At 55.9% G+C, this 23,474-nt stretch overlaps 6 protein-coding genes across 6 annotated transcripts; 3 read left to right on the top strand and 3 right to left on the bottom strand.

Annotated features, from left to right (window-relative positions):
- Window positions 1-2,883: 2,883 nt before the first annotated feature.
- Window positions 2,884-4,998, bottom strand: GGS23DRAFT_111532 (uncharacterized protein). The gene is made up of 2 exons (XM_051510999.1): window positions 4,171-4,998; window positions 2,884-4,115 (listed from the first exon to the last, which is right to left on the bottom strand). The coding sequence occupies exons 1-2, from the start codon at window positions 4,826-4,828 to the stop codon at window positions 2,968-2,970; spliced, it is 1,806 nt and encodes a 601-aa protein (XP_051370921.1). The 5' UTR covers window positions 4,829-4,998; the 3' UTR covers window positions 2,884-2,967.
- Window positions 4,999-5,674: 676 nt separating this feature from the next.
- GGS23DRAFT_597825 (ribosomal protein S28e-domain-containing protein) lies at window positions 5,675-8,085 on the top strand (the record flags this gene model as incomplete). Its single annotated transcript, XM_051518683.1, has 6 exons — window positions 5,675-5,713; window positions 5,770-5,829; window positions 5,894-7,063; window positions 7,588-7,738; window positions 7,859-7,942; window positions 8,024-8,085. 6 exons carry the CDS (start codon window positions 5,675-5,677, stop codon window positions 8,083-8,085), a joined length of 1,566 nt encoding a protein of 521 aa, XP_051370920.1.
- A 1,207-nt stretch (window positions 8,086-9,292) lies between these two features.
- GGS23DRAFT_597824 (uncharacterized protein) lies at window positions 9,293-9,933 on the bottom strand (the record flags this gene model as incomplete). The annotated part of the gene is made up of 2 exons (XM_051518682.1): window positions 9,293-9,679; window positions 9,814-9,933. 2 exons carry the CDS (start codon window positions 9,931-9,933, stop codon window positions 9,293-9,295), a joined length of 507 nt encoding a protein of 168 aa, XP_051370919.1.
- A 1,041-nt stretch (window positions 9,934-10,974) lies between these two features.
- Window positions 10,975-12,159, bottom strand: GGS23DRAFT_111273 (Mob1/phocein). The gene is made up of 3 exons (XM_051510998.1): window positions 11,880-12,159; window positions 11,700-11,811; window positions 10,975-11,619 (listed from the first exon to the last, which is right to left on the bottom strand). Exons 1-3 carry the CDS (start codon window positions 12,058-12,060, stop codon window positions 11,076-11,078), a joined length of 837 nt encoding a protein of 278 aa, XP_051370918.1. The 5' UTR covers window positions 12,061-12,159; the 3' UTR covers window positions 10,975-11,075.
- Window positions 12,160-14,382: 2,223 nt separating this feature from the next.
- GGS23DRAFT_573244 (Leo1-like protein-domain-containing protein) lies at window positions 14,383-16,243 on the top strand. Its single transcript, XM_051516670.1, has 2 exons — window positions 14,383-14,887; window positions 14,955-16,243. The coding sequence occupies exons 1-2, from the start codon at window positions 14,630-14,632 to the stop codon at window positions 15,978-15,980; spliced, it is 1,284 nt and encodes a 427-aa protein (XP_051370917.1). The 5' UTR covers window positions 14,383-14,629; the 3' UTR covers window positions 15,981-16,243.
- Window positions 16,244-17,246: 1,003 nt separating this feature from the next.
- Window positions 17,247-19,762, top strand: GGS23DRAFT_610890 (uncharacterized protein; the record flags this gene model as incomplete). The annotated part of the gene is made up of 4 exons (XM_051520360.1): window positions 17,247-17,318; window positions 17,420-17,550; window positions 17,636-18,455; window positions 18,550-19,762. The coding sequence occupies 4 exons, from the start codon at window positions 17,247-17,249 to the stop codon at window positions 19,309-19,311; spliced, it is 1,785 nt and encodes a 594-aa protein (XP_051370916.1). The 3' UTR covers window positions 19,312-19,762.
- Window positions 19,763-23,474: the final 3,712 nt, after the last annotated feature.

Below are 23,474 nucleotides of genomic sequence, written 5' to 3'. Positions count from 1 at the left end.
TGTGTCCCATACCTACATGCAAATGCCCGATGCAATATATTGGATGCTTGTCTCGTCGCAAATCTAGCGTCCGGGTTCAGTAGTTTATATACGTACGATATATATATTTACTATATATACATATATATAGCAGTATATACAGGTATATACGTAATGCTTAATAGATATAGAATACGCCCACAGCGTGTCATCCCTGATTGGAACCCCCCCAACTACTTGGGAGCGTAGGCAGACAGGCATGTTATATTATTATATTATGGATGTTATAGCGTATATAGGTAGGTATACCATACCTTGCTCATATGTACGTGTGTACGTACATATCAAGGTATTGCTTCGCATCTTATGTCGACGTCGCGATGGTGACCGGACCTGGCTCTCGAGTAAGGACGGGTCACAGCTGTTCCCGAGGTAGGTTAAGTACCTAGGTAGCCAAGGTCACTAAGGCGGGCAGCGTCTAAATGGATGCAGTCCTCCTTGCTATTAGTAGCCATGTATTTCTCTTCACGCGAGCAGGTGACAAGGTTGGGGCCGTTCGCGACGAGGCGCCCCGTTAGCTCCTCTGGAACTAATGGGAACTACTAGGCCACCATCGAAATCCAATTCAAGCTCGATCTGTCCTAGTCGTGGGTTCGTCAACCGGCCCGCCGTTATTTGCTGGCCTCTGGTCGCGTCACATGGCACCGGCGGTTGCTGCTGCATTCTAGGCGGGCAGCGCATCCGGTTCTACATCCCCCCCCCCCTCCTCCTCTCTCTCTCCCTCGCTGCATCGTCGGCTTGCTGATGAGGTTGAGACGTCCGACGTCGAGGGAACACCGGATTACGTAGGAAGGTGAAGCAGACAAGAACGCAGCCTATTCTTAGTAGGGCCGATTAAGACATGACTCGGATGCTCGAGCCAATTGACTCGAGAGAGGGAGCCTCATCGCTTACGAGGTACATGCCCACTATCAACTGTCGTATCTCCCGAAGGTAAGGTCGGGAGATGGGTAGGTAGGTAGGCAGGTAGGTATAGGGTCATGTACGGGGCGTCACCTGAGATGATCACCGCCCATCCATCCGGTGTTCGCACAGCATACCTAGGTAGGTATATGTAGGCAGGCAGGACGTGCCGAATTATATATCTCATAGCCTTAGTTGGCTCGATGTCGATGTAGGTATAATACGGACTACTAACTACTACCTACTAGTTAGGGCGTCGCGCCAGGATCTCTCTCGAATGAAAGCCAAAATTGCGGGCTCGAGATAGCTCGGATCATCTCGCGGCCTCTTGTCTGAGCCTTACCCACGGCCCATCCACAAAACCGGGTCGTGGACCCCATACGACTCCGACACCCCAGACCCCCCCCCATCCCCTCCAGCGTTCCCCTGTCGCAAGCGCGAAACAGTTGTCGATCCAGGATAAGTACCGTCCCCCAGCCGCATATCCTCGCTTTGCCCGAGAGAGCAGAGGTTCCCACGGCAGCGGTACCAGCGATAGCGCCAATAGGTTATACTATAGGTAGGCAGTATAGTCTTAACCTGATGACAGACAGCATGGCATACCTACCTCCGTTTCTCGCTCCCTCCCCATGTCACCACAAGCAACGGGGTCGTGTCGACGACCTTGGGTGCGCGCGTGCGCCTATGCCCACGAGTGCATCCAGCCCGACGGGGTCGGCGTCGTGTGCTACCCTGGAATTTGGACTCGACGCTCCTCTCGCGCCCTCGCGCAGGCAGCAAGTAGGTCTGGGCGAGTCTGTCTGGGTGGGATTCCCAACAGCGTACTCACACATACTCATATACCGCAGGTAAGAACCTGGTTAGCAAAATGCACCCGATGCTGCACCCAATGCCTTGCTCGCCCCCGGGAACGTGTCTTATCTCGGTCATACGAGATTTGACGGTCGCGTATCCGATTGCCTGGCCTCCCAACTCACGCACCCTCGCGAGCGAGTTCCCTTGCGCGTCGTAAGTACACGCCTACGTGGGTACCTATCTCCTGGTAGACACCGCCGGCCTAGATGTATTGCCTAGGTACCTAAGGTATGTAAGGTACCTATCTCCTACCACGTAATACGCCGGACGACGACGGCGTCAAATTCCATATTTCCAGTCACGTTGATGCAATCCATAACCACCCGGGGATAAAAATAGATCAAAGCTTGTAAGAAGGCGGAAATAAAAAGGACAGAAACGTCACTACACATACTCAGCTTAACGAACACACCTGACCGACTCTACGTACCTATCATAGGTAGGGATACCGCGCGCGCATCACACCACACACAGGTATACTACGTGGTATATGAGCACATCGAAGTCGTACGGCTGGTACGGCTGTATGGCTGTATGCATGCATGCGCACATACCTGCATCTAGGCATCTGGGCAGGCAGGCAGGCAGGCAGGCAGATAAGGGGCAGGCGAGCAGGCTGGCAGGCTAGGCGGGTCGAGATGCCCTGACGCCGTTGATGTGACAGGATGCGTGCGGGCTGTGATGAAGGTTACGACTCGGGAAACCCGCACTCGCCAGCGCGCCTCACTCGTTCGCGGACGTGCGAGAGGGCCCCCTCCCCGCCGTCCGCCCTGCGAAGCGCGATCCACGGTTAGGGCACATCCGAGGAGCCGTCGATCAACCAACCTGTCACAAGGGGGTGGAGGGCGCAGAGGGGTTGCATTGCGCCGTATGCCCAGAGCAACAGCCCGCCGGGACACCCTGGCCATTTTCGTCCATCAAAACTACTCGCAGATTTGCCTGCTTGCGCGGATAACCGCTCCGCAAAACGGGATCCCGGTTGGTAGCGCGAGAGTGTGTTGACGTATCGCGGAGAGAACCCCCATGTTGCCATGTACCAATATTCGGCTTCGCGCGCCCGCGCAAGAGCCCGCATGCTTCTCCTACCTATGTTTATACGTACCTATACTGCGTAGATAATTGTACACTTGCCTCGCGAGCCTCGAGGTCCCCGGGGCCCCGAACCACCATTTATGGCCCGTCCTCTTCATCGCTCACACCCGCGATGGCGTCCCCCGCGTCCTCGTACAAGAGCTCGCCGAACTCGATGCTGTCCTGCATGATCGCCCGCGCCTCGCCTTCTCCCACCTTCATGTCCTCCATGATCAGGCGGACTGCCAGCTCCGGCACCAGCACCGCTTGCACGTACCCCGTGTAGCCCCTAGCCGAGACAAGCCGGTCCTCGACCGCGCGCTTGCGTACCGTGGACGACAACGCCCGCATGATGTACTCCGTCATGACCCGCAACCCCCGCGGGCCGTAGTAGCCCGGCGTGAGGCTGTCCTCCGTCCTCAGCAGCGTTCGGTTCTTCCCGGACTCGACGTTTCTTCTGAGAAGGTTGCCGTAGTGCGACGGCCGAGTGCCCTCCAACACATCCTTCAAGAAGTCGTGGTGGCTCCCGAGGCGCGAGTTCAACGCTCCCCAGTCGATCTTGGGGTAACCTTTTTCGGCCCTAGAGCGCAGCGCCGTCTTTCGCTTGTGTAATCTGCAGAATGCTGCCTGCTTCCTGATGTTCATCCTACCGTCATCCGAATGCTTGGCTAAGAGCTTGGCGTCGACCACTTCGCGGCACATCGGACATCTTGCCGTCACAGCCACTGGTTCCAGTATGCTTATTTCGCCTATTTCGTCATCCGATGCCTTGTTTTCAGACGTGTTGGCATTTTTGTCGTTGCTTTCATCTGGGTAGTCTATGTCATCCAAGGCGTGTAGCTTGAAGGTTGGTCTCTGTGAAAAGTCTGCCTCTCGTCCTGGCTCTGGCGCGGTCTGCCCCGCCTTCGCCTTGGGTTTCCTCGGCTTGCCTGTTCTGCTAGGTTTCCGGACGCCTGTATCAGCTTTCGGGGCCGAGCTCGACCTTCCTCTATCCGGGTCAAGTGATTTAAATTTGGGGAGTTTTGGAGAGTCATCCGACAGCGTAATATGCTGGAATACTGGCCTCGACTTGCCTCGATGCGGACTCGAACCTACCGAGGATGGTGGCATGACAAACCCTGTTGGCAATGTTGCACCTTCTGGGCTGAGGCTCTCGGGTTTTAGGAACCGTCTCGCTGGCGGCGACCGAAGACTCTCCGGACTTGGGCTGGGTTCGAAATGCCTAAATTTCTTTGCCGTCGGCTCAGCTATTGGAGATATAGGGTCAGCAGCAGCTATAATGGGTGAGGCATGGGAACTAACCGTCAGATTGAGGGGTGGATGTCCCGGGGCGAGTCTTCTGTGATGATTTCGACTGTGATGATTTCGACTGCGAGGATCTCGGCTGACTCGATTTGCTACCATAGATGAGGCTACGTCTCTTGCTAATCTTGTTCCTCTTAAAAGCCGTCCCAGTGAAGCCGAGTTTGTCTTTGAGGTGGGTGTCCGATTCAGGAACAGCATCTTGGGCAGATCTCTTGGAGCCAGCAGAGCTAGAAGGCTCATCGTTTTGTGAGCCTCGTATTCTCCTGTCTCCTTGAGATGATGACTTCAATTCCGCCCGCGTGCCTCCCCGTGCATTGCTCGACTGTGGAGGGGATGATTGGGCACCGCTGAAGACCGTAGGCTTTATATCGCCACGTCGATTCTCATCGTCGTTGTCAGAGTCTTGCGAGCTATTACCGGGCATTGGGCGCAATGGCGGGTAGTCATCCTCGCTATCGCTGCTCAGGGGCGGTGCTGTGATCGCCTCAGGCTCTTTCAGTTTCAAACTTGCGCTCATCTTGGATTGGTCCCCTGGACCGGAAGGGCTAGATTCAGACGGCCGGGTTGGACGGCCTTTGATCGTAGATAGAAGAGGCGGTGGCTTCTGACATACATTCAGTCCCACCCGCCTTGCCGGCGGTCGTATAATAGGCATTGGGCTTCCTGCCTAGCCCGGTAGGCGGGAATAGCAGGCCTAAGAGATGTATGGCCCAGCCGGTTTGCGCTAAGAATCTTGGGAGACATGTGATATCGAGATATCAAACTGGCGGGTTGAATGGGAGTAACTCGGGCCTCTGGCCATGAGAATGGCTCGTGGATGTCGGGGATGTTATCTTAGGCATACCCAGGAGGAGGTAATCAAGGATGCACACAGAAGTAATGAGAGGGCCTGAGAGATAATAAGCCGAGGGCCTGTCCTAGATTGCCATATTCTCGAGAACGTGATCGACCAACTAATTCACGACCTTGGCTCACTTCAGTTTGAAGTGGAACAACTCAGTCCACGTAGTGCTTGCGTTCCGAGCCTCTGGGCGATGTACCTGACTGAGCGACGCGACGCGTTTTTCCCTCTCGACGTGGATGTACCTGTCCGGCTCCCCACCCGGCTCGTGAAGCGCCCGAGCTACGAGGGACAGGTAGATTGGACTGGTCTGTAACCCGGCCCACGAGGTACCTTGTAGGTACCGAAACCTCAAAATTCAGCCACATAGCGGCACGAGCCACATTCGGCGGAGAGAGGTACCTAAGGGTAAAAGCCCAGGAGACTCAAATCCATCCTGGAACTCCCACCAAGTACACCTACACAGGTATTCTTGTATGCCTCTCCATACGTAAGGTACCTAAACCTCATAACCAACCCTGCTCTCTCTCGCCTCACCCCGTCATTCAGACCGCTGCTGCCAGCTTCCGGAGCGCAGACTGGCATACCTAGGCGTAATCGTATTCGAGAAACAGAAGGCCAGTCTCGAGAAGCCGAAAGCGGTTCCGCCTTCGTTTCAACATGGCGTTGAATCGCAAGTATGCTGCGTTGCCAGATCTGGTATGTAACCCTTCTCGCGGCTCTATCCCGAGGCACCCCGGCTAATCAACACCCAGGACTCCGCGCCCGACATTTACCAGACTCCCGAGTTGACAGACGATAACTCCACTATTCCGGTAGGGAAGCGCGCCATCTATTTTTTCGGTCGCTAGTGCATCGTGTACTAAACCCAGCCTACAGACCACCGCCGGCCGATCGCAATCTGAGAATGAATTCGACGACGACGACGATGACGAAGATGCCCCCGGAATCTCTCACTCGCGCCTCCGAATAGACCAAGCCCGCTCCCGATTCTTGCCTGCCGAGGTTGACGCACGAGATGTGGATTTCTCGGATCGGCTTAACGGGAAACGGAAATCCTATAAGACCTCCAGTCGAAGACGACGGATTCTCGAAGACGGTACAGAGCAGATCGGTGACCTGAGCGATGAGGAGGGAAGCGAGGACCTGGGGAGGAAGATTGCACGCCTTAAGCGCGAGATCGAAGAAGCCAAAGAAGAATATGGAAGGCGAAGGGCTGAGTCGGGCCAGGCGGTGCCGGACCAGGACGTCGACCTCGGCTCGCTAAGCCAAGCCCTAGAGCAGATGTCGGTCGTTCCGGAGAAGGGAATCACGACTGTCCGCCAGTCCGCCCCGGCCGCGAGCCAGCAGACGGGGGAGGGCGGCCAGACGTCAGCGCAGTCTGCGGTGAGCGGTGCGACTTACACCGTTACCTACGCGCCAACCTACGAGCAAAGCCATATTCTCGCTAAAGCTGCTGATTTCGATCGACGACTCGTCCTCCTCGAAAAGGCCATTGGTATTAGCTCGTCAGGAATGCCCGAGCTGGAGGGGAACGGCTTGCCTCGAGCTATTATGCCCACGTTAGACGCGCTCCAGAACCAGATATTGACGTTATCAGAGGCGTCCACTTCATCCCTCGACAGCATTAGCCGTCGGGTACGAACGTTGACCCAAGAAGCCGAACAACTAGAGAAGTCAAGGAGAGCGGCCAAGGCCGCGCAAGATTCGTTGGCCTCGTCGGGCGGCTCTCCCTCCGAAGTAGACGATTCGGAGCAGACAGCCAAGATCAATGCTCTCTACGGAACCTTGCCTACTATTGAGAGCTTGTCACCCCTCCTGCCCCCATTGCTGGACAGGCTCCGGTCGCTAAGGGCTATCCACGCTGACGCGGCGACGGCTAGCGAGACTCTAGAGCGTATCGAGAAGTCACAGATTGAGACGGCTGCTGATATTAAGCAATGGAAGGAAGGCCTGGAGAAGATCGAATCGGCCATGGACGAGGGAGGGACTTCCATGACAGCTAACATGAAAATAGTGGAGGGATGGGTAAAAGACCTGGAGACCAAGGTGGCCCAGCTATCACGATAGCAGAAAGGATGGCTCGATTCAGCGTAACTGAGCCTAGTTCTCGATGCGATGTGCTGAGAATATGGGTACATAATCTTTAATAACAACGTATCTGAGCCTTTTGGCCTAGATAGCGAACACGTCCTATATCTATACGTGTTTATATTGATAATTACGGGCTCGGCGCGGTGTTTTTGGCCGGTATCCGCGGTTGCAACCCCTTACGCGCCCTGTAGACTGTTGGCTCTTGGTCTTCAGGTTAGGAGAGAGGGGGGGAAGCGAAGTGCCTAGTAGATGGCCTAGGATAGGGTGAGCTTAGGGGGGGTGTGGGGTTATCAATTGTGGATAGGGTGAGCTTAGAGGGAGGGTGGGGTTATCAATTGTCGATAAGGATAAAGGAAGTGATGGGCGGTCCGTGCATTTGAAAAAAGCCCTACCCACAAAGTTTACGGCTTTAGCGAGACTTCGTCCTACTGGATCAAAATTTCCTTCCTAGCATCCCTCATTGCCATACTTGCGGCTAGGCAGCAGACCTCTCGCTGAACTTCATTCCCAAGTACGACCAACGCTTCTCAGAGAAAGAAGACTCCAACGAGGCCGTCAAGATCGCAACCATGGAATCTGCCAAGCAGCCAGTTAAGCTTGTCAAGGTCACCCGCGTCCTGGGCCGAACCGGTACGACCGATCCCCCATCCCCTCCGCGCATTCTCGTAACCGTCGTATCGAGCGAAGCTACATCGCGACAAGAACTATGCTATATCATGTATTCAAGGCCGGAAGCTGATATGACTATAGGTTCTCGCGGTGGTGTCACCCAAGTCCGCGTCGAATTCATGGATGACCAGACCCGAAGCATCATCCGAAACGTCAAGGGCCCAGGTGCGAATCTACGAACCCGTCTGCCGCAACGGCATGGCAGCTCTCCAGGGAGACGCTAACTTGTGTGACTACCTGCTGCAGTTCGCGAGGACGACATCCTTTGCCTGCTCGAATCCGAACGCGAGGCCAGAAGACTGAGATAGAGCGGAGGAGTCCTTGGTTTGGGAGATAAGAGCAGGCGAGATTGGGGCATCACTACCACTTTGCGACTGTCATGAGGTAGTAATAGGGCCATGAGCATATATGCTTGCGATTCCCTTTGTTACAGGAGTCATAGGACTACGGGCATTCTGCGTTACGAATCAAAAAATAAAAAACCGATCTATAACCCCAGGCTCAGGCTGCCGTTATCTCTGAAACGGATGGCCTCGTCTTCCTGACGTCTTGCCGCAGTCTCGCTCTGGTGAATCGGAGGGCAGGATATGGACCAGCATCGAATTTGAATGCCGGTATAATCACCACAAGGCAAGGCTGACACGGATCTATACAGTGAAACTTTGATTATACCTAGGTAACTGGCTAGCTCGAGCCATTGCCGTTGACATTCACACTTGTCCATCACGCTCCGCAGAACGAGTCTGGGTTAGTAATCAGACCGATGGTGGGGCATCTCATTTTACCTGCAGGGTTTCTGCAATCGCAGACTTTTTTTTATTTTCTTCCTCCCTCCTCCCATATTTCTTCTCACCCGGCATCCTGGATGGCGTTACAATAACGCCTTGTACTGAGATTCTGTAAGCAAAAATTTCCTCCTCGGCTTGTTTCTACATGTTGAATGATGCATTAACAGCATGTATTACCTGATTATCGTTGATGTGCTATAATTATCACCAAGATCTCTGACTCAACACGCCTCTTACGATGTTCTGTTGTTGCACTCATCAACATTGCGCAGTAACTAACCAGCGTTTGACTAGGATTATTTTACTGCCTCTCGGTCTGCAGACGCGTTTTCAAATGGCAGCCGTCCCTAAGCCACCCCAGGGTCATTTCAATATCCTCTACTTCGCAAGCGCGAGCTCTTTCACCTCGAGAGAATATGAACCCCTACCAGCACCGCTACCCCTCAGAAGGCTGTTCGACACATTAGAAGAGAGATACAACGGAATCAAAGACAGCATCCTCGGCTCTTGCCTAGTGACAGTCAATCTGAATTATGTTGACGTTCCCGACCCGGGCGATGAGACCTCAAAGTCGATGATCCAGGAGGGTGACGAGGTTGCCATTATCCCCCCAGTCAGTTCTGGTTGAAGGCTGCAGTTGAAGGTCGTATCGAATTGAATACCAATCAACTGGAGTTGTACTCGGCGCGTCCCATTATAACTAAAGTGCCCTGTCACTGGCTGTCCTTCAAGATGGTAACAGCGGTTCCTGCTCTCTGTTTTGGTTCCGGGTATCGGCATCATGGGCCTTGAATCTTAACCCCGCACGAAGCCGCCTCCGGCACTCCGACGCCGCGCGTCTCCAGTCGTATCTCCATATCTTCCACCAGCCGGGATTCTTCTTGCTGTATGCCTTGATCCCGCGGGCGCCGAGGACGGTTAGCGTGACGAGAAGCACTAGGGCAAGCGTGGATGCGACGGTGACGAGCGAAGTGAGCGTGGTGATGGTCGACACCTGGCAGCCGAGCGGCCGCGTGCGGATTTCCCACCGCTCGGCCCAGTGGGGGCAGACGTTCTCGTCCCACGCCGGCGCGAGAAGCTGGAGCCGGTTGGAGTTGGGGACGCAGGTCCAGGACTACATTTGCATACCCGGGACGGGCCGTCGGTACGGCTCGCGGTTAGCTTCCCGTAGAACATAGATGACATGCATGGTTTTTTTCCTCTCTCTCTCCTCGTGAACGATGGGGTGGACTCGTAGCAGAGACCTACGAAGGGACACCAGCTGCAGTCAGGCTCCTGGCCGAGACAGCCCTGGCAAGTCTGGATCCTCCAACACCGCTGGAAATGCTCCCCGCCCCCCGTGCTGCTGCTGCTAGCGGTGGTATTCATGGTGTCAGTAGGGAGCCTTCTTTTTTTTTTATTACAGCTAGGAACTCTGGAAGTCGGTCTTTTTGTGTTTTCTCCCGCCAGAGGAAAACACCGCATCGCCGTGTGCCGTGTGCTGAGGGCGTTGGATAGATATGTAGATAGATGTATATGTGCCTATATTCAATACGACGAGCAAGAACTCGACCGTTGGTCAATTGCAAGGTCTGCTGTTGGCGGCCCCCCCTACCGGCCGGATTCTGCAGCGTGTTGTTGTCGTCCGTGGCGTGGGCATGGGGAGTCGCGGCGCCAACTCGGGCCGTCTTCGCAGGATGATAATAATGCGCTTCCTGGCCCCAGCTCAGCAGCCATGTGCACCCAGAACCCAGACACTCCTCCAACAATGCAAATGCGGGGTAGGTATTCTACGCGAGCCCGCCGCGGCTTGGAGAAGCCTCCCCTCCCCCTCTCCTACGTCGGCGAAGAATAAAAATCGGGCAAAAATCGATGAAAAACGAAAATCCTTTCCACGCATTTTCGGGGCATACTAAGGATCTGCTGGCCCAGCCGCCTTCAGAACCATAGCAGAGGCTACAGCATCGGTATATAGGTTCGGTCGGGGGTAGAGAGGTAGGCTTATCTAGGTCGGTGACGACGTGCACACGCACAGGCCTACGCAGGGAAGCATGGGAGCAGAGCACTCCCGCTTTATACCTAGTCTGTCTAGAACTCGTCTTCTCCTTCTACCCCTCCTCCTGCCCCGTCTCCGCCGAGCCGCGCATGCCTACGCCGTGGCATTATCCTGCCGCGGAGATGCGCTCCTAATCGCAGCGTTCGCGTACAGGCGTGTTGCCAACAAGGCCCGTTTACCTTCCCCTCCTTTCTGTAACCGCTCCCTCCGGTGCGCATCGTGCATCACATTATGTAAATATCAATGGGTGTGCCCCTCGCCAGCGTCTACCTAGATGGCGGCGCGCATATTTCGCTAGAGGGGCAAGGGGGCCTTATTTCTTCTCTCTAGCTTAGGACGTCTTTTTTCTCCCTTTCGTCGTGACGTGTCGTTGGCCGGGATTCCGGCAGCTCTGTAGCCCCGATCTAGAGCCGACCTCAGGCCTGGCCAGTCCTCCCGAGTTTTGTCGTCGAGGGTGATGACGGCTACGCGCCCCCTAGGCAACGTTCGCGAGTTGCATCAGCCGCTCTCCGGCACGGTGGTTAGCATATTCATATGCCTTGGAGCCGGGGGGAAAGGTTCCGTTAGTGGCCCAGAGGTCGATCAACGGCTGCATCGGCTCCAGCTCCTGTGGCCTGAGCATGTCGAGGGCACAGGCAGTTAGCACGAAGTGGCTGAAACAGCTGTTAAGCTGCTTCTCGAGGTTCAGGTGATAGAAGGGATCAATGAAGTGGGCCCAGTACAGGTGGGCGTATACCCGAAACATCTGCCGGAAAATAGTCTGGCAGACTTCAACAAAGGTATCGGGGAAGCCGCTTCGCTTGCCAATCCAATCTTTCTCTCCAGGGTTCGTCAACTGCGGGAGCGGAGTCGTGGTCATGGCTGGGTTCTGCGCGTACGAGACGCCGTTGGTGTCGGTAGGGAAGATGTTTACATCGTCGATCTTGCCCGAGATCCAACGTTGCATGAGGGTGATGTACTCGGAAGCCGGTAGCTCGACGGGTTCATGCTTTCCATTCAGCCAGGTGAATGAATGATTTCTAGTTATCCCAGTCAGCCTCCTAAAAGAAAACATAGGGGGTTCCTTGTAAACTTCGATGTATTCCCCAGGGTTACGTACGCGCCGGCAGACATGCGAGGACAGGATTGAGGATTGCAGATGGACGTCCCGTCCTCCTCCTTCTCGTGAATCACTCGTACAAAGTTCCAGAGGTTGCGATAGTGCTCGACCACTTTTCATACGAATTAGAAGCTTCTTCCTCTCTGGAGATATCCGATCGAGGCCTGGTGTTGCACTTGCCTTGGTGCGCAATCCACTCTCCTTGTTCCACCGTCTTGGGCCGCGCGCTCAGGGTCATGAAGTTACCCTTGACGATGTGCTTCGCGTATTGCGCGTTGAGCCATAGGGGTAGCGGTCGAGGCAGATGGTAGGAATTGAGCACGTCGTCACCGTTGACCCCCGAGTTGCCGGTGTCGTCCATGCCGATGTTGTGAGGTAGGGATGGTGAGCTAGGGAGCGGAGGTATCTTTGGTGCTACTAGACTTGAGGGTGACTGGCTGCCTTGGTAGAGGTTGATGGGAGAGTTAGGTTGACCGCTGATGGCTGAAACGGGGCTCTTGTTCTGACCTGGGGCCTTGGCCGAAGTCCCTCTCAATCGAGCGTTTCTAGGAATAGATAGTTAGCGTCCGGGTTTCTTTGTCGGTGTGAGGGGGAGAAGCCCCATTCCAGACTGGCCAAAAAAAAAAAAAAGATAGTGGAGAAGAGTCGAAGACGGCCTCGGCCTTATATCCCTAGCCACGTATTCAACAGAAAAATTAACTAAATTCAGGGCATATAGCAAGGACACATCCGGACAGAGACCCAGGAGGGAGAGAAGGCGCTTGCACATAACAGAGCCGGTGGCACCTTTATTTCAGATCACTCTCGCTCCCGGCTTCACCACGGAATGTCGCCATGCCAGGAAAGCAGCATCCAGCGGGCATTTGCTGAGAGCTGCCGTGTATAACAAGGCCGTTTTCGCGCGAGTATCCAAAGATAGGGGGCGGATCCTAGGTTCTTGGGCCTGCTGGGTAGAACAATGCAAGCGAAATCCCCGAGCCCGGGTCCGTTTCAACGGTTCAATGTCTGTCCTGCAGAGAAGGGAAGAAGGAAGAAGCCGAGTGCCTCTGAGACAAGCTGCTCACTGAGCTACATGGCTAGCCTGCTTTAGATTGGGATCCTTCTAGAACGGCAGTTCACACGTACATCCCACAGCTGGACGCGGCCGCCCCGGTCCTGAGGATTCCTAGATACGGCATACAACACGGTTCACTGGGGCTTCCCAGAAGCTAGAAAGGCTGCGGGTGATCCGCATGCAGAACCCCAGAAATACTGATCCCGGTTGCTTGAGCCCAAGGATGGTTGACGTTGTGGATGAGGCTAACCAAGCCGAGCCAAACTTGACTGACTCGTACGCGCGGAGTAAGAGAGATAGATGGTGAAGAGAGAAGGGGGGTTGCCGGGACAAGAAGAAGGTATAAGTCACCCCGGTACCCCATGGCCACGGGCAACATTGACACCGGCGGTTCATCCTCTGGAACCAGCTCCGTGGCCCTATCTACCTAGATGTAGGCAGACATATATTATGGTCCGGGAGCTCACGTGCGCCCTTCGGGTTGAGGGCAGGCGCAAGGAAAATGCATCGTTGGATGGAAGAAATAGATCAGACATAGATAGATGGGTAGCCCTTATTAAGGAGATGTTTTGGGAGGGGATCGTTTTTACTTGCATGGAGGGAGAGACAGAGAGAAGTGAAGAGATAGAGAAAGAAAGGATGAGGAAATGAAGAACACGGAATCGCAAATAGGAATGGGCAATTTCTACTCACATGCCAGAGAAAAGGTTAGACATGATCGCGTACCTAAAAGACCGACAGCCAACATCCACTAGTGATTAACTGGTAGACTGTAGTAGGAAATAAAACTGAACGACAAGCGCGGAGAGGGGAGAGGGGAGAGGGGGGATTAGGGAAGAGGAGTAGAGGGCGAGAGGAAGGAGAGAGAAGAGAGAAAGAGAGAGACGGATGATAGATGGATGGAGGAGGGCTTATGCCAACACGCAGACAGAGTACCCGACGGCAGAGGTGACGGGAGGGAAATGGGTATGGGGGAGACAGCGCAGGCCTCTCTTCTTGGGACCAGGGAGAAAAGGGGGTAGACGAAGGGGGGGAGGGGTTAGGTAAGTTGATGTATGTTACGTATAGGTTAACTATAGGTTCCGTATATGCAAGGTACGCCTGTTGTGATGATGTATGAAGGTTGTGTTGTTGGCAATGTGGGAGTTCGAGGGACGGGAGCAGTTCTGCCTGACAATTCGTTTGGTGCTATGCTAAGGTAAGGTTGTTTCAGGAGGTGGTGCGCTAGACGCCCTACGCTAACCCCTTTGGGGACAAGAATGGCTGCATCGGTATCGTCCAAGTACCTAATCACCCTACCTGTACACCTGGCAGGTACCTAGCGCGTATACGGGTCAGTCAGAGGTACCTATCAGTCTGAGCTGGTACGTACCTAGAACTTAAGCTACCCTAGGTACCTAATCTAGAGGTACTCCTGCCAATAAGTAACACACCGGGCACACACCAAGGTCGTCGGGCAGCGAGGATGGAGAGGGTACCTACATTGCGGGTACCTGTGTTTACGGAGTAACGAAGGAAGGTAGGCAGGTAACGTGCCTTCTGCCTGAGGCTGCCATAAGTACCTGCCTGTGGCTAGGTAGGTACCTACGTGTACTCAAGCTGCTGGATCGATTTGCTCTTCTCCCAGCAATGCGCCAATCGGCCAATGCAATTGCGATTCCTTTCTATCCGCGACTCACTCTGCCACTACACCTGCACTACCTAACCTACCTCTCTTCCACCTATTCATCTCTGCCGCACGAGAATTACAGATGCGAGCACCCATTTCATCTCACGTCACATTGAATCCAACCAGACCCTTCTCCATTGCCGGCTCTTTTTCCCTCAGGCCTATCTACGACGCCCCATTGGCCTGCTAAAGCGCGTTGACTGTGTCATGTCCGACTCTGAGGACGCGGTCAGCCTCCCCGATGAGAGTGGTGGCGACCTCTTCGGGGACGATGACAACCAAGCTCAATCCGACCAGGACGGGGGACTCAGCGACCGCGAGCTGGGATCGGAGCCGGATGAGGGCGAGAGCCGCGCGCGCGACGATGGCGTCGACGACGCGGAGGAGGACCAAGAGGTCCAGATGAAGCGCATTATGGGTGTGACGGTCCATCGACACAGGACGCCGAGAACTAAGGATGGTTTCGTATGTGGCCGCCGCGACTTCCTCGTCGCTACGTCGCCGACCGGCTGGAGACGCTAACGGGTGCTAGTTGCAATCGATGAAAGTGCCGTATTTCCTCAAGTTCCAGGCCGAGGAATACAAGCCCGAGACGTTCGAGCCGAGCGAGTGGGATATACAGAACGCGCGTTCCGATAAGCGCAAGAACGTCGTTCGCTTCCAGCGCGATCCGGAGACCGGGGAGCTCAAGAGCAATGCGGCAATCTACAGGTGGAGCGATGGGTCCCTCTCCATGTCCGTCGGCAGCGACCATTACGAGATACAGAAGAAGAGCATGGCGCCACCGGCGGGAAAGCCGCAGTACGAGGAGCGGGACGATGCTCACTACTACGTCGCCGCCGCCCATATCACCAGTGAGCTGTTCTTGACTGTCGGCCACGTCTCAGAGCAGTACACGGTCAACCTGAGTTCGACCCTCCAAGACGAGGCTACCCTCAAGTTCAACCGAGCCATGGCGGAAGCCGCACGCGCCAGAAACAGCGGTGCCGGTATGATCATCACGACCACGAAGAACCCGGAGCTCCAGAAGCGAGAGGCGGAGTTGGCGGAGAAGGAGCAGCTCAAGGCACAGAGAAGACGAGAGACGGCGGCCGCACGTCTTGATGGTAGTAGGGCCGGAGCCTACAAGTCTGGTGGGCTATCCATCGGCGACCTGGAGAGCGGGCGGAGAGCGGGCGGCCCTCGGAAGCGAGGTGTGCCGGGTTCCTCGAAGGGCAAGCGGCGCAGGCCGGAATACGACTCAGATGACGACTTCCCATCCGGCGGTCGCCGCCAGAATGAATACGACCGTGAGGATGATTTCATTGCACCCAGCGACGAGGAAGGCGCGAGCGAGGAAGAGGAAGAGGAGGAGGAGGAGGAGGACATCCTCGACGACGACGACGACGACGACGAGGGTCCCCCTCGAAAGAAACGGCAGAAGACAGCCGATGCGGAGGATGACGCCGACGCCGACGCCGATCTCGACGACGTAGATGCGCCGGCTCCGGCGGCAGAGTCGTCTCGAGTAAGACGACGTCGCGTCGTTGACGAGGACGAAGACGAAGACGACGAGTAGGGGAATATAGCGGACAGGACTTGGGGTCACAACCACGAGCGATGGCCAGAATTTCCTGTACCCATCATAGGCCGTAACATGTGTGCCTCGACCTCGCGATTTCTTCGGACCTGGCTATGTTCTATGATGGATCTACACCCCCGAAGCCTCGGGAGGTCTGGCAAGGCATGATGGGCGAAATGAGCCTGAGAACTGTATCACATTGCTGGTAGCGTCGATTCTATCAATCAATATAATAGAGCGGAGACGAGACTTGACTGATAGCACGGCAGGGTGCCGCCGTGTTGTGTTATCTCCCGCCCGTAGGCATGTACTAACACTGGCAGTTAGGGGAGCTCCCAAGGCGCTGTCAGCGGGCTTGTACATGACAACCTCGGAGTAGTGTACATCCAGGGCAGATTCGGTACCTGTCCTTGGCGAAGAGGCGCCTAGGAGGTAGGTACCCTGAGACAGCACACTTAGGTACCTAGGTACCTACCCACCCAGGTAGGAGGTAGACAGCTTGTGCGTGCGTGCATTACGCCCGGGGGTCTGCATATAGAAATTTGTGCGTGAGATATGCAATATGATTGGGAGGCCCAAGTACCTCCTACCTACCTACCTACCTAGGTAGGTACCTAAGTAGGTAGATAGGTACCTAACCAGCACCTACCAATAGGGGGAGGTAGCGTTGGGATGACCTACCTACCTCCTAACCTACCGACCTACCTCTGTACCTTCGGTACCAACCTACCTGGGTGTACATAAGCAGAGGTTAGGGGTCTGCCCAGCATCCGCTAGCGTCGGGTCCGTACCTACCAGTTGCTGCATGCACCCCATCTTTCGTTTGTTTTAGGTAGGGCTTTGTCACATGCAAGTTGCGGAAGGAGGCTGGTGCTATCCCCCGCAATTACGTTAGCTCGGCCTACTCCTTCCCCGTCATCCCCCTCCTTACGTAGCACCTTCCTCCGGAGTACCCCAGGTATGCCTGCCCTCCCGCCGCGGCAATGGCAAGAGGAGGGAGGCACGTACCTGCTGCTTAGCTCATAGGTGACGCCTCAGGCCGATGCCAGCATCCCCTTTGCTGTCCGTCCGTCCCCATACGCTTCTCTTTTCTCGCCGTGCACCTCGTGGCGTTGCGGCGGAGCGACATATAATGGCGGAATGCCCGCTCTCCTGCCATTTCCATTCGCCTGGTCAGATCATTCTCTCTGCCTGTTGTTAACTCTGACCCGTCAGCGTCCTCTCCCCCTTCCGGTGGTTCCGGCCCAGGCGCCGTCGTAAAGAATGCAGGCCGTACTGCGAGCGCCCATTGCCCTGTTTTCCTTGTTGGTCGATGTGTTATTGTTCTGGTACAGGGTGAGTGAGTTCGCCGTCCCGAGTCCGTGAGCATCCGCGCCGCATTCCCGGCACCCCCGGAACGCTGCCCAGTCCACTCACGCCCTGCCTCTTCCTTCTAGAAACTATGGGGACGGTGGACTACCAGGAGCGAGATTGACGAGTGGCTCGATGCGCTACATGATGCCGAGGTATATGAGGATTGGGAGCATGCGGCCTTGCACCTGGACAACCTGAAGGAACTCAATCTCTGGTATGCTACGCACCAAGCAGGCAAGACGGCGGCGCTCTCCAGTGGCTTGACGAGATGAAGATTAACCACGAGTCCCGGTTGGCAGGCGCAACAATCCGTCCTCTCACCACTACGACTGGATGCTCATCAACGACCGTGTAAACTCGATCGTCGAGGCCCGCGACAGCGACGACCTACAATTACTCGTCGATCTGGTGCGCTCCGGGCTGGTACGCAATCTCGGCAATATCACATCCCCGCGGCTGTACAATCGGGCCTTCGCCGGGACTAAATACCTGATCGAAGAGTACGTTGCGCAGATGGTCGAGGCCATCGAGGACATAAGAAACCGCATCGCCACGCCGCCACACGATAATTACACGCATTCGTACGCCCTGTCGACCCAGCGGAAGCTGGATATCCTGCACGACTCCAGACAGGCGTTCGGGCGGAGCACGCTGGTGCTTAAGGGTGGCGCCATGTTTGGGCTGTGCCACATGGGCGTAGTTAAGGCGCTGTTCCTGCGAGGTCTGCTGCCGCGCATCATCACCGGCACCGCGACCGGTGCGCTCGTCGCCACTCTAGTGGCCATCCATACGGACGACGAGTTACCCGGCGTGCTGAAGGGGGACGGGATCGATCTGTCAGCCTTCGAGAGGCATAGACAGCAGGTGCACAGCGACCGCAGCTGTTCGCCTTTCGTCGGGCGTACCGGGAATACGCTTCTCCGCAGGCTGCTCAGATTCTGGCGCGAAGGCTATTTTCTCGACGTGAAGGTGCTTGAGGAGTGCGTCAAAGACAACGTCGGCGATTTGACCTTCGAGGAGGCGTACAATAGGAGCAAGCGTGTCTTAAACATCGCGGTTGCTATCGCAGAGCAGGACGGGATCCCTGCGCTCTTGAATTACATTACCGCCCCGAACGTGGTAAGTTTGCCCGCTCATGTCCCGCGCGAGCCCTGCGCGGAAGCTGGCCGTATGGGCGTATGTATGTAGGCTATGCTGACGGGCGGGTGCACAGTTAATTTGGACAGCGGCCGTCGCATCCAATGCCTCTACCCCCTCTCTCTACGGAAGCAGGCGAACAACGATACTGTGCAAGGATGTGACCGGAAAAATCGTGCCCTGGGCGCCAGCCAGCACTTTTCTTCCTTGGACACACACGTCAGACAAGAACCACAAGTCGCCACTATCGCGCGTCGCGCAGCTCTTCAACGTCAACCACTTCGTGGTCAGCCAGGCCCGCCCTTACCTGATCCCTTTCCTCGAGTCGGACATGCACGGCCCGCCGCTCTTCACCGCGCGGCACAAGCAGGCGCAACTGACGGGTCACATATTCAGGATCGTCGGGTTAGAGGTTCGGCATCGCCTGCGGCAGCTCGACACGTTGGGCCTGCTACCCGCCGCCATTCGAAGGTTTTTGGTCGACGAGGAAGTGCCAGGCGCAAGCGTGATGCTCGTGCCCAAGGTGACGGCAGGGGACTTCGTGCGCCTGCTCGACACCCCCACTCGTGAAACGCTAGATTACTGGATCCTGCGCGGCGAGAAGAGTGTGTGGCCGGCCGTGTGCGCGCTGACCACGAGGTGCGCTATAGAGTACGAGATTGAAAGTTCATATCAGCGAACGCGTAGTGTCAAGGCTGCGGGCCTAAGGCGGAAGGCGAGCACTGGCGGAGCCGTCCCGGGACTTCAGGCTACCAACGGCAAGACGATCGTCACCCCTCCCTCCTCTTCGGGCGCAACGCATGAGGGACTCAGGCAGCAGAGCGAGGTGGTAGATTAGAGGCGCCGATATCCGTTGCCTGTCCGTACCACCCTGTGGCCATCGCGAGGGGAAAGCGACCCAGGATTTCCGCAGCGAACAAGCGGGCCAGATGTCCAAGCGGGGATGAGAGTCTCCCATTCTAGGATGGGTGAAGAGTTTTGATGATCGTCTATGGAGGCATACCCTCAAGGCCCCTGCAGAATGCGCCGCAAGGAGGCAGCGCGCCGATACCAAAAACCAAGGGCTTTCTCGGCCGACCGGCCGGCCGGCCGGCCTTGTGTGGGCTGCTGGCAAGCGAGAGGCAGCTTAAAACGACGCCATTAATACAACCAACTATATGTGGGTCTGACAAAAGGCCCCTTGTCGATCCCGTGGTGCCGCCTATTCACCTACCCATCAACGAGCGCGGAGTGTGAGGCGCAGAAACTAATGTGCCTTTACTAATCAATCTCAAAGATGTACCGTCATCCTTTTTCTTCTACCACGGGTCATGGCATATGTCTATAGTTAACTTGCGATTCCCATTGACGCCCGGTGGGCGCGTGTACATAGGGTGCATGGAAGACAAGCCAGGTGACCTTCTCGGAGGCTCCAGCTCCAACGTGTAGAGCCAGGTCGGGCGGTGAAAGGTTGCTACGATACATCCAGCTGTCTACTGACCTCCCATCCGGGGGGGGAGAGGGCGGCGAAGATGCCTGCCCTCTCCCTCTTCTCACCTCTTCTCGCCTCTCGGCGACAGTACGGCGCCTCACATACAGGTACCTGCAGTCTAGCCTATCCCAATGCGTGGACGCACGCATACTTGAAAAGCCAGACATACATACATATATTCCCACGTCGATGGAGGAGGCCATGCGCGATGCACAGTACCTGTGGAAATTTGCGCATGCGTATAGCCCGAATCATGTAGGCCCTCTCCCTTCGCCCTCACACTGTATCCCTATCGAGGTGGGTAGGCAGGTCGCAAAACAAGCACAACGCACAGCGTGCGTGCGTGTATGTATGTATGTATGTATGTGTATTGGTGCGTAAGCGAGTAAGCAGGCAAGACGAGCAGGTGGGTAGAGATGTCTCGGATTCGGTGAAATGAGCCTTGCGTATGGGCGGCGGGCTCGCAGAAGCGTTCTCGACAGCCAAGCAACACAGATAGGTCAATGGTAGAGGTCTGACCCTGGACCATGATCACGACGAGGAGAGAGGGGGATCGGGTCCCGGTCCAGCCCACGCACGCAGACACGGAGACATAGCCGCATACTGCGTCTCAGCTTGCCGATGTCGGGGTCCAATCGTTGTGTCGAGCATTTCGTGTTAGAGCAGGCCGAACCGGCCAGCAGCGGCGAAGGCAGGGGGCTTTCGGGGCGAGGAAACGAAACGAAACGAAACGAGGGAAAAAGAAAGAAATACCTACGTCGAGAGAGCCTCTTCACGGGGATCGCGGCACCTGGGCATAGTGGGTGAGTGGCCCGGAGGGACGCATTAGAGCCCTCACGCGCCCTCGCCGGTTTCACCATTTCTCCTATTCCGTGGCCACACATATGTACGCCGAGATACGGGTAATTTATTAGACACCACTTCTATGCAACCCCTACGCACTGCTGAGTCAAGGTACACGCGCGCGCGCGCGCGCGCGTGTGTGTGTGTGTGTGGCGATCGCGCCAAACCATGGTGCCCGCTCCGCTGTTTACCCCCTTTTCCTCCCCCCCCCCTTGCGCCCCTATTTCGAAGGATGGGAAAATAAATAAAATACAAGAGCAGCGAGGGAAAAGAAGAGGAGTCACGTAGGCGTCTTGACCTACCTAGTTGAAGCAGGCTTCAAGGGGAGGGGGGTTACATGAACGGCGGCCGCTGTCATCCGCTCGCCAGAAACCCGCAGCATGAAAACTTCAGACGGACTGGTACCTCACTGGCCCTGGTGAGGATCATAGGCGCCAAGCTTCGAGAAAGCTTCCACGGGTCGCCATTCGGTTGCGGTTGCATCGTGGCTACAGCTTGGGCGAACCACCTCCCCCACGCGCGTGAAGGTGTATATACGAGTATGGTGCTGACGGAAGGGAGGTAGCTTTCTAGACACAGACGACAGGAATGGTTGTCGAGGCCCCTGGGTCAGTCCGCCCTAGCTTGGCTGTTCGGTCCGGTCTAGACCACGGTAAACCCCGGATAGCTGTCCCATATTGTTTCTCTGTGCATACCGTATCGATCCTGTTATGACCGACGTCACTCGGCAGGGCTGGCTGTCTGGGGCGAGAGGAGGCAGTGCGCGAGGATGCCCCTATATCTGCTACATGCAAATTCCGGTAGTATTCTCGCCTGTGAGATTTAGCAATGCACCGCTCCTCTGCCCCCCCCCCATCTCTCTCTGCAATCTATATTCGTCGAGCTGCATCTCGAGCTCTCCAGTTCTTGATACGGGTCAGAAATGCAGAGATCTCTGTCTGCCAACCCTCCCTTCTGTACCTGATGACGACGGGACTTCCCCTGACGGCTAAGGTCATCCGGCTGACAGGACACACGCAGAAGGCCGTGCTAGCCAATTCAAGCCTGCTGTACCTGGTAGTCGAGGGGGCGATGGACGTGAATCACGCCCACCCACATATACCGACCTGACATCTACATGGCAAGCTATAAGGCTGTGGGTGTAGGTAGGTAGGGTATTGCTAGGTGGGGCCAGGGGTTAACGACAACGACGACCTCGATCCCTACACGGATCATGTATATACCTGCATGCCTGAGGTGGTAGAGGGGACTAGGGTCCGCCGTGAGAGAGGAAGTGGAGCAACATAGGGGACATGTGCAGGAATGAGTGGAATGTATGCAGCATCACACATCGACATCTATTATAGACACCTGATCGCTCACGGCGATCCACACCACTTAAGGCTACATGCTCACACGCATTTACACCGATACATAGCAGCAGACGCGGACCTAAGTAGGTACATGGGGAAAAAGTCGTGCGCAGATTCCGTAGTTCTAGAAGCCTGTCTCACCAGGCTGTGCTAGCCAACGGTGCGTTACGTGGCTAGCATCAGGAGCAGTTCGTCGCCACTACTCGCCGCCGTCCGGGGAGCTCGAAAGGGTCACTGCTGTACAGCGCATATGTCGCAGCTTGTAGCGCTCTCGAATTCCCGTTTCGTGAAACGGCCGGCGATGAGACGCCGGCTCTTTGCCTGGTAGCCCTCCGTCACCACCGCCAGCAGGGAGGACTATGTAGAGGACAGGGGACCCTTGAATGCCTAGGCGCACCTGATCGAAAGAAATAGGTACCTATCCTACGCAGCTCCGCGCGTCTCAACCTACCAGAGAGAAAACTTCCCACTGTCGTCCTCCCGCAGCAGGCGTAGGCACATGCGGACATACATACATGGGCGCTTGAAAGTCCTACTTCGCTATAGGTAGGCACTTAGCAGATCAGGCCTTGGAGATGGAGCCAAACCAGGCCCGTCCTTTCCTGTCAGTGTACGCACATACATACGTACATATGCATGGAGGAAGAAGAGGAAGAGAGTCGACTTACTTGTGCCCATTGGCCCGGGCATGGGATCTTTTGCACGCTCTTCTCCGTGCTTGCGTGAATACGCCCGTTGACCCCATCATCTAGGTCTACACCGCAGGCCTGGGTAGGACCTCGATACGTACCTACTCCTCTATGATCCTTCTCGAGCCCTCGTGTGATACAGGATAGCCGAACGGCTCTGCCCTTGTACGTACGTTCATGCTGTCCCATGGATATGTAGGTACATACCCCCATTCGCGTCAACGACCGGTCAGCAGTAAGTGGACAACGTGAGGACAAGTCTAGAATATGTTCCATACAGCGACGCCGACAGGCAAGCCTCTCGCGCCACGGCGTCCTATCACTCTCTGTCGCCCTGTCGAGCTGTCTGTCTCGTGCCACCTTGCGAGAGCGCCTACGACCTCGGACCTGCCCCTGCTAAGGCGTGGGGCACAGCACATCTCTCCCTTTCTCCCTCCATCCCCCCTCCCTCCCTCTCTCTCTCTCTCCTCTAACACGTGCATATAGATCGGCGCGAGGCGTGACGAGGAGTGGTTTAGTAGGACCTACCTACCTCTACCACAAACAACCAGGTATGGGTAAAGGGCCTAGGTGGCCGACGCGTCTGCTCGAGAAGCTTAGCTGTTCCGTGCCCGCACATCGCTACGAGTCGGTCATCACATTGCAG

The sequence above is a fragment of the Durotheca rogersii genome (genome assembly GCF_024521655.1).
Source record: "Durotheca rogersii strain YMJ 92031201 chromosome Unknown GGS23scaffold_14, whole genome shotgun sequence".
NCBI lineage: Eukaryota > Fungi > Ascomycota > Sordariomycetes > Xylariales > Xylariaceae > Durotheca > Durotheca rogersii.
The sequence above is the reverse complement of the archived record's forward strand: the minus strand, read 5'-3'. Positions and strand labels throughout refer to the sequence as shown.

Bases quoted from the DNA above. Each gene is read 5' to 3' on its own strand.
- GGS23DRAFT_111273 (XM_051510998.1), bottom strand. From the start codon at position 12,060: ATGGACGACACCGGCAACTCGGGGGTCAACGGTGACGACGTGCTCAAT. The intron at 11,812-11,879 runs GCAAGTGCAACA...TCGTATGAAAAG, and splicing joins AGAGTGGATTGCGCACCAAG to TGGTCGAGCACTATCGCAAC. The intron at 11,620-11,699 runs GTACGTAACCCT...TGGGATAACTAG, and splicing joins CCTCGCATGTCTGCCGGCGC to AAATCATTCATTCACCTGGC.
- GGS23DRAFT_573244 (XM_051516670.1), top strand. From the start codon at position 14,630: ATGTCCGACTCTGAGGACGCGGTCAGCCTCCCCGATGAGAGTGGTGGC. The intron at 14,888-14,954 runs GTATGTGGCCGC...AACGGGTGCTAG, and splicing joins CGAGAACTAAGGATGGTTTC to TTGCAATCGATGAAAGTGCC.
- GGS23DRAFT_111532 (XM_051510999.1), bottom strand. From the start codon at position 4,828: ATGCCTATTATACGACCGCCGGCAAGGCGGGTGGGACTGAATGTATGT. The intron at 4,116-4,170 runs GTTAGTTCCCAT...TATCTCCAATAG, and splicing joins ATCCACCCCTCAATCTGACG to CTGAGCCGACGGCAAAGAAA.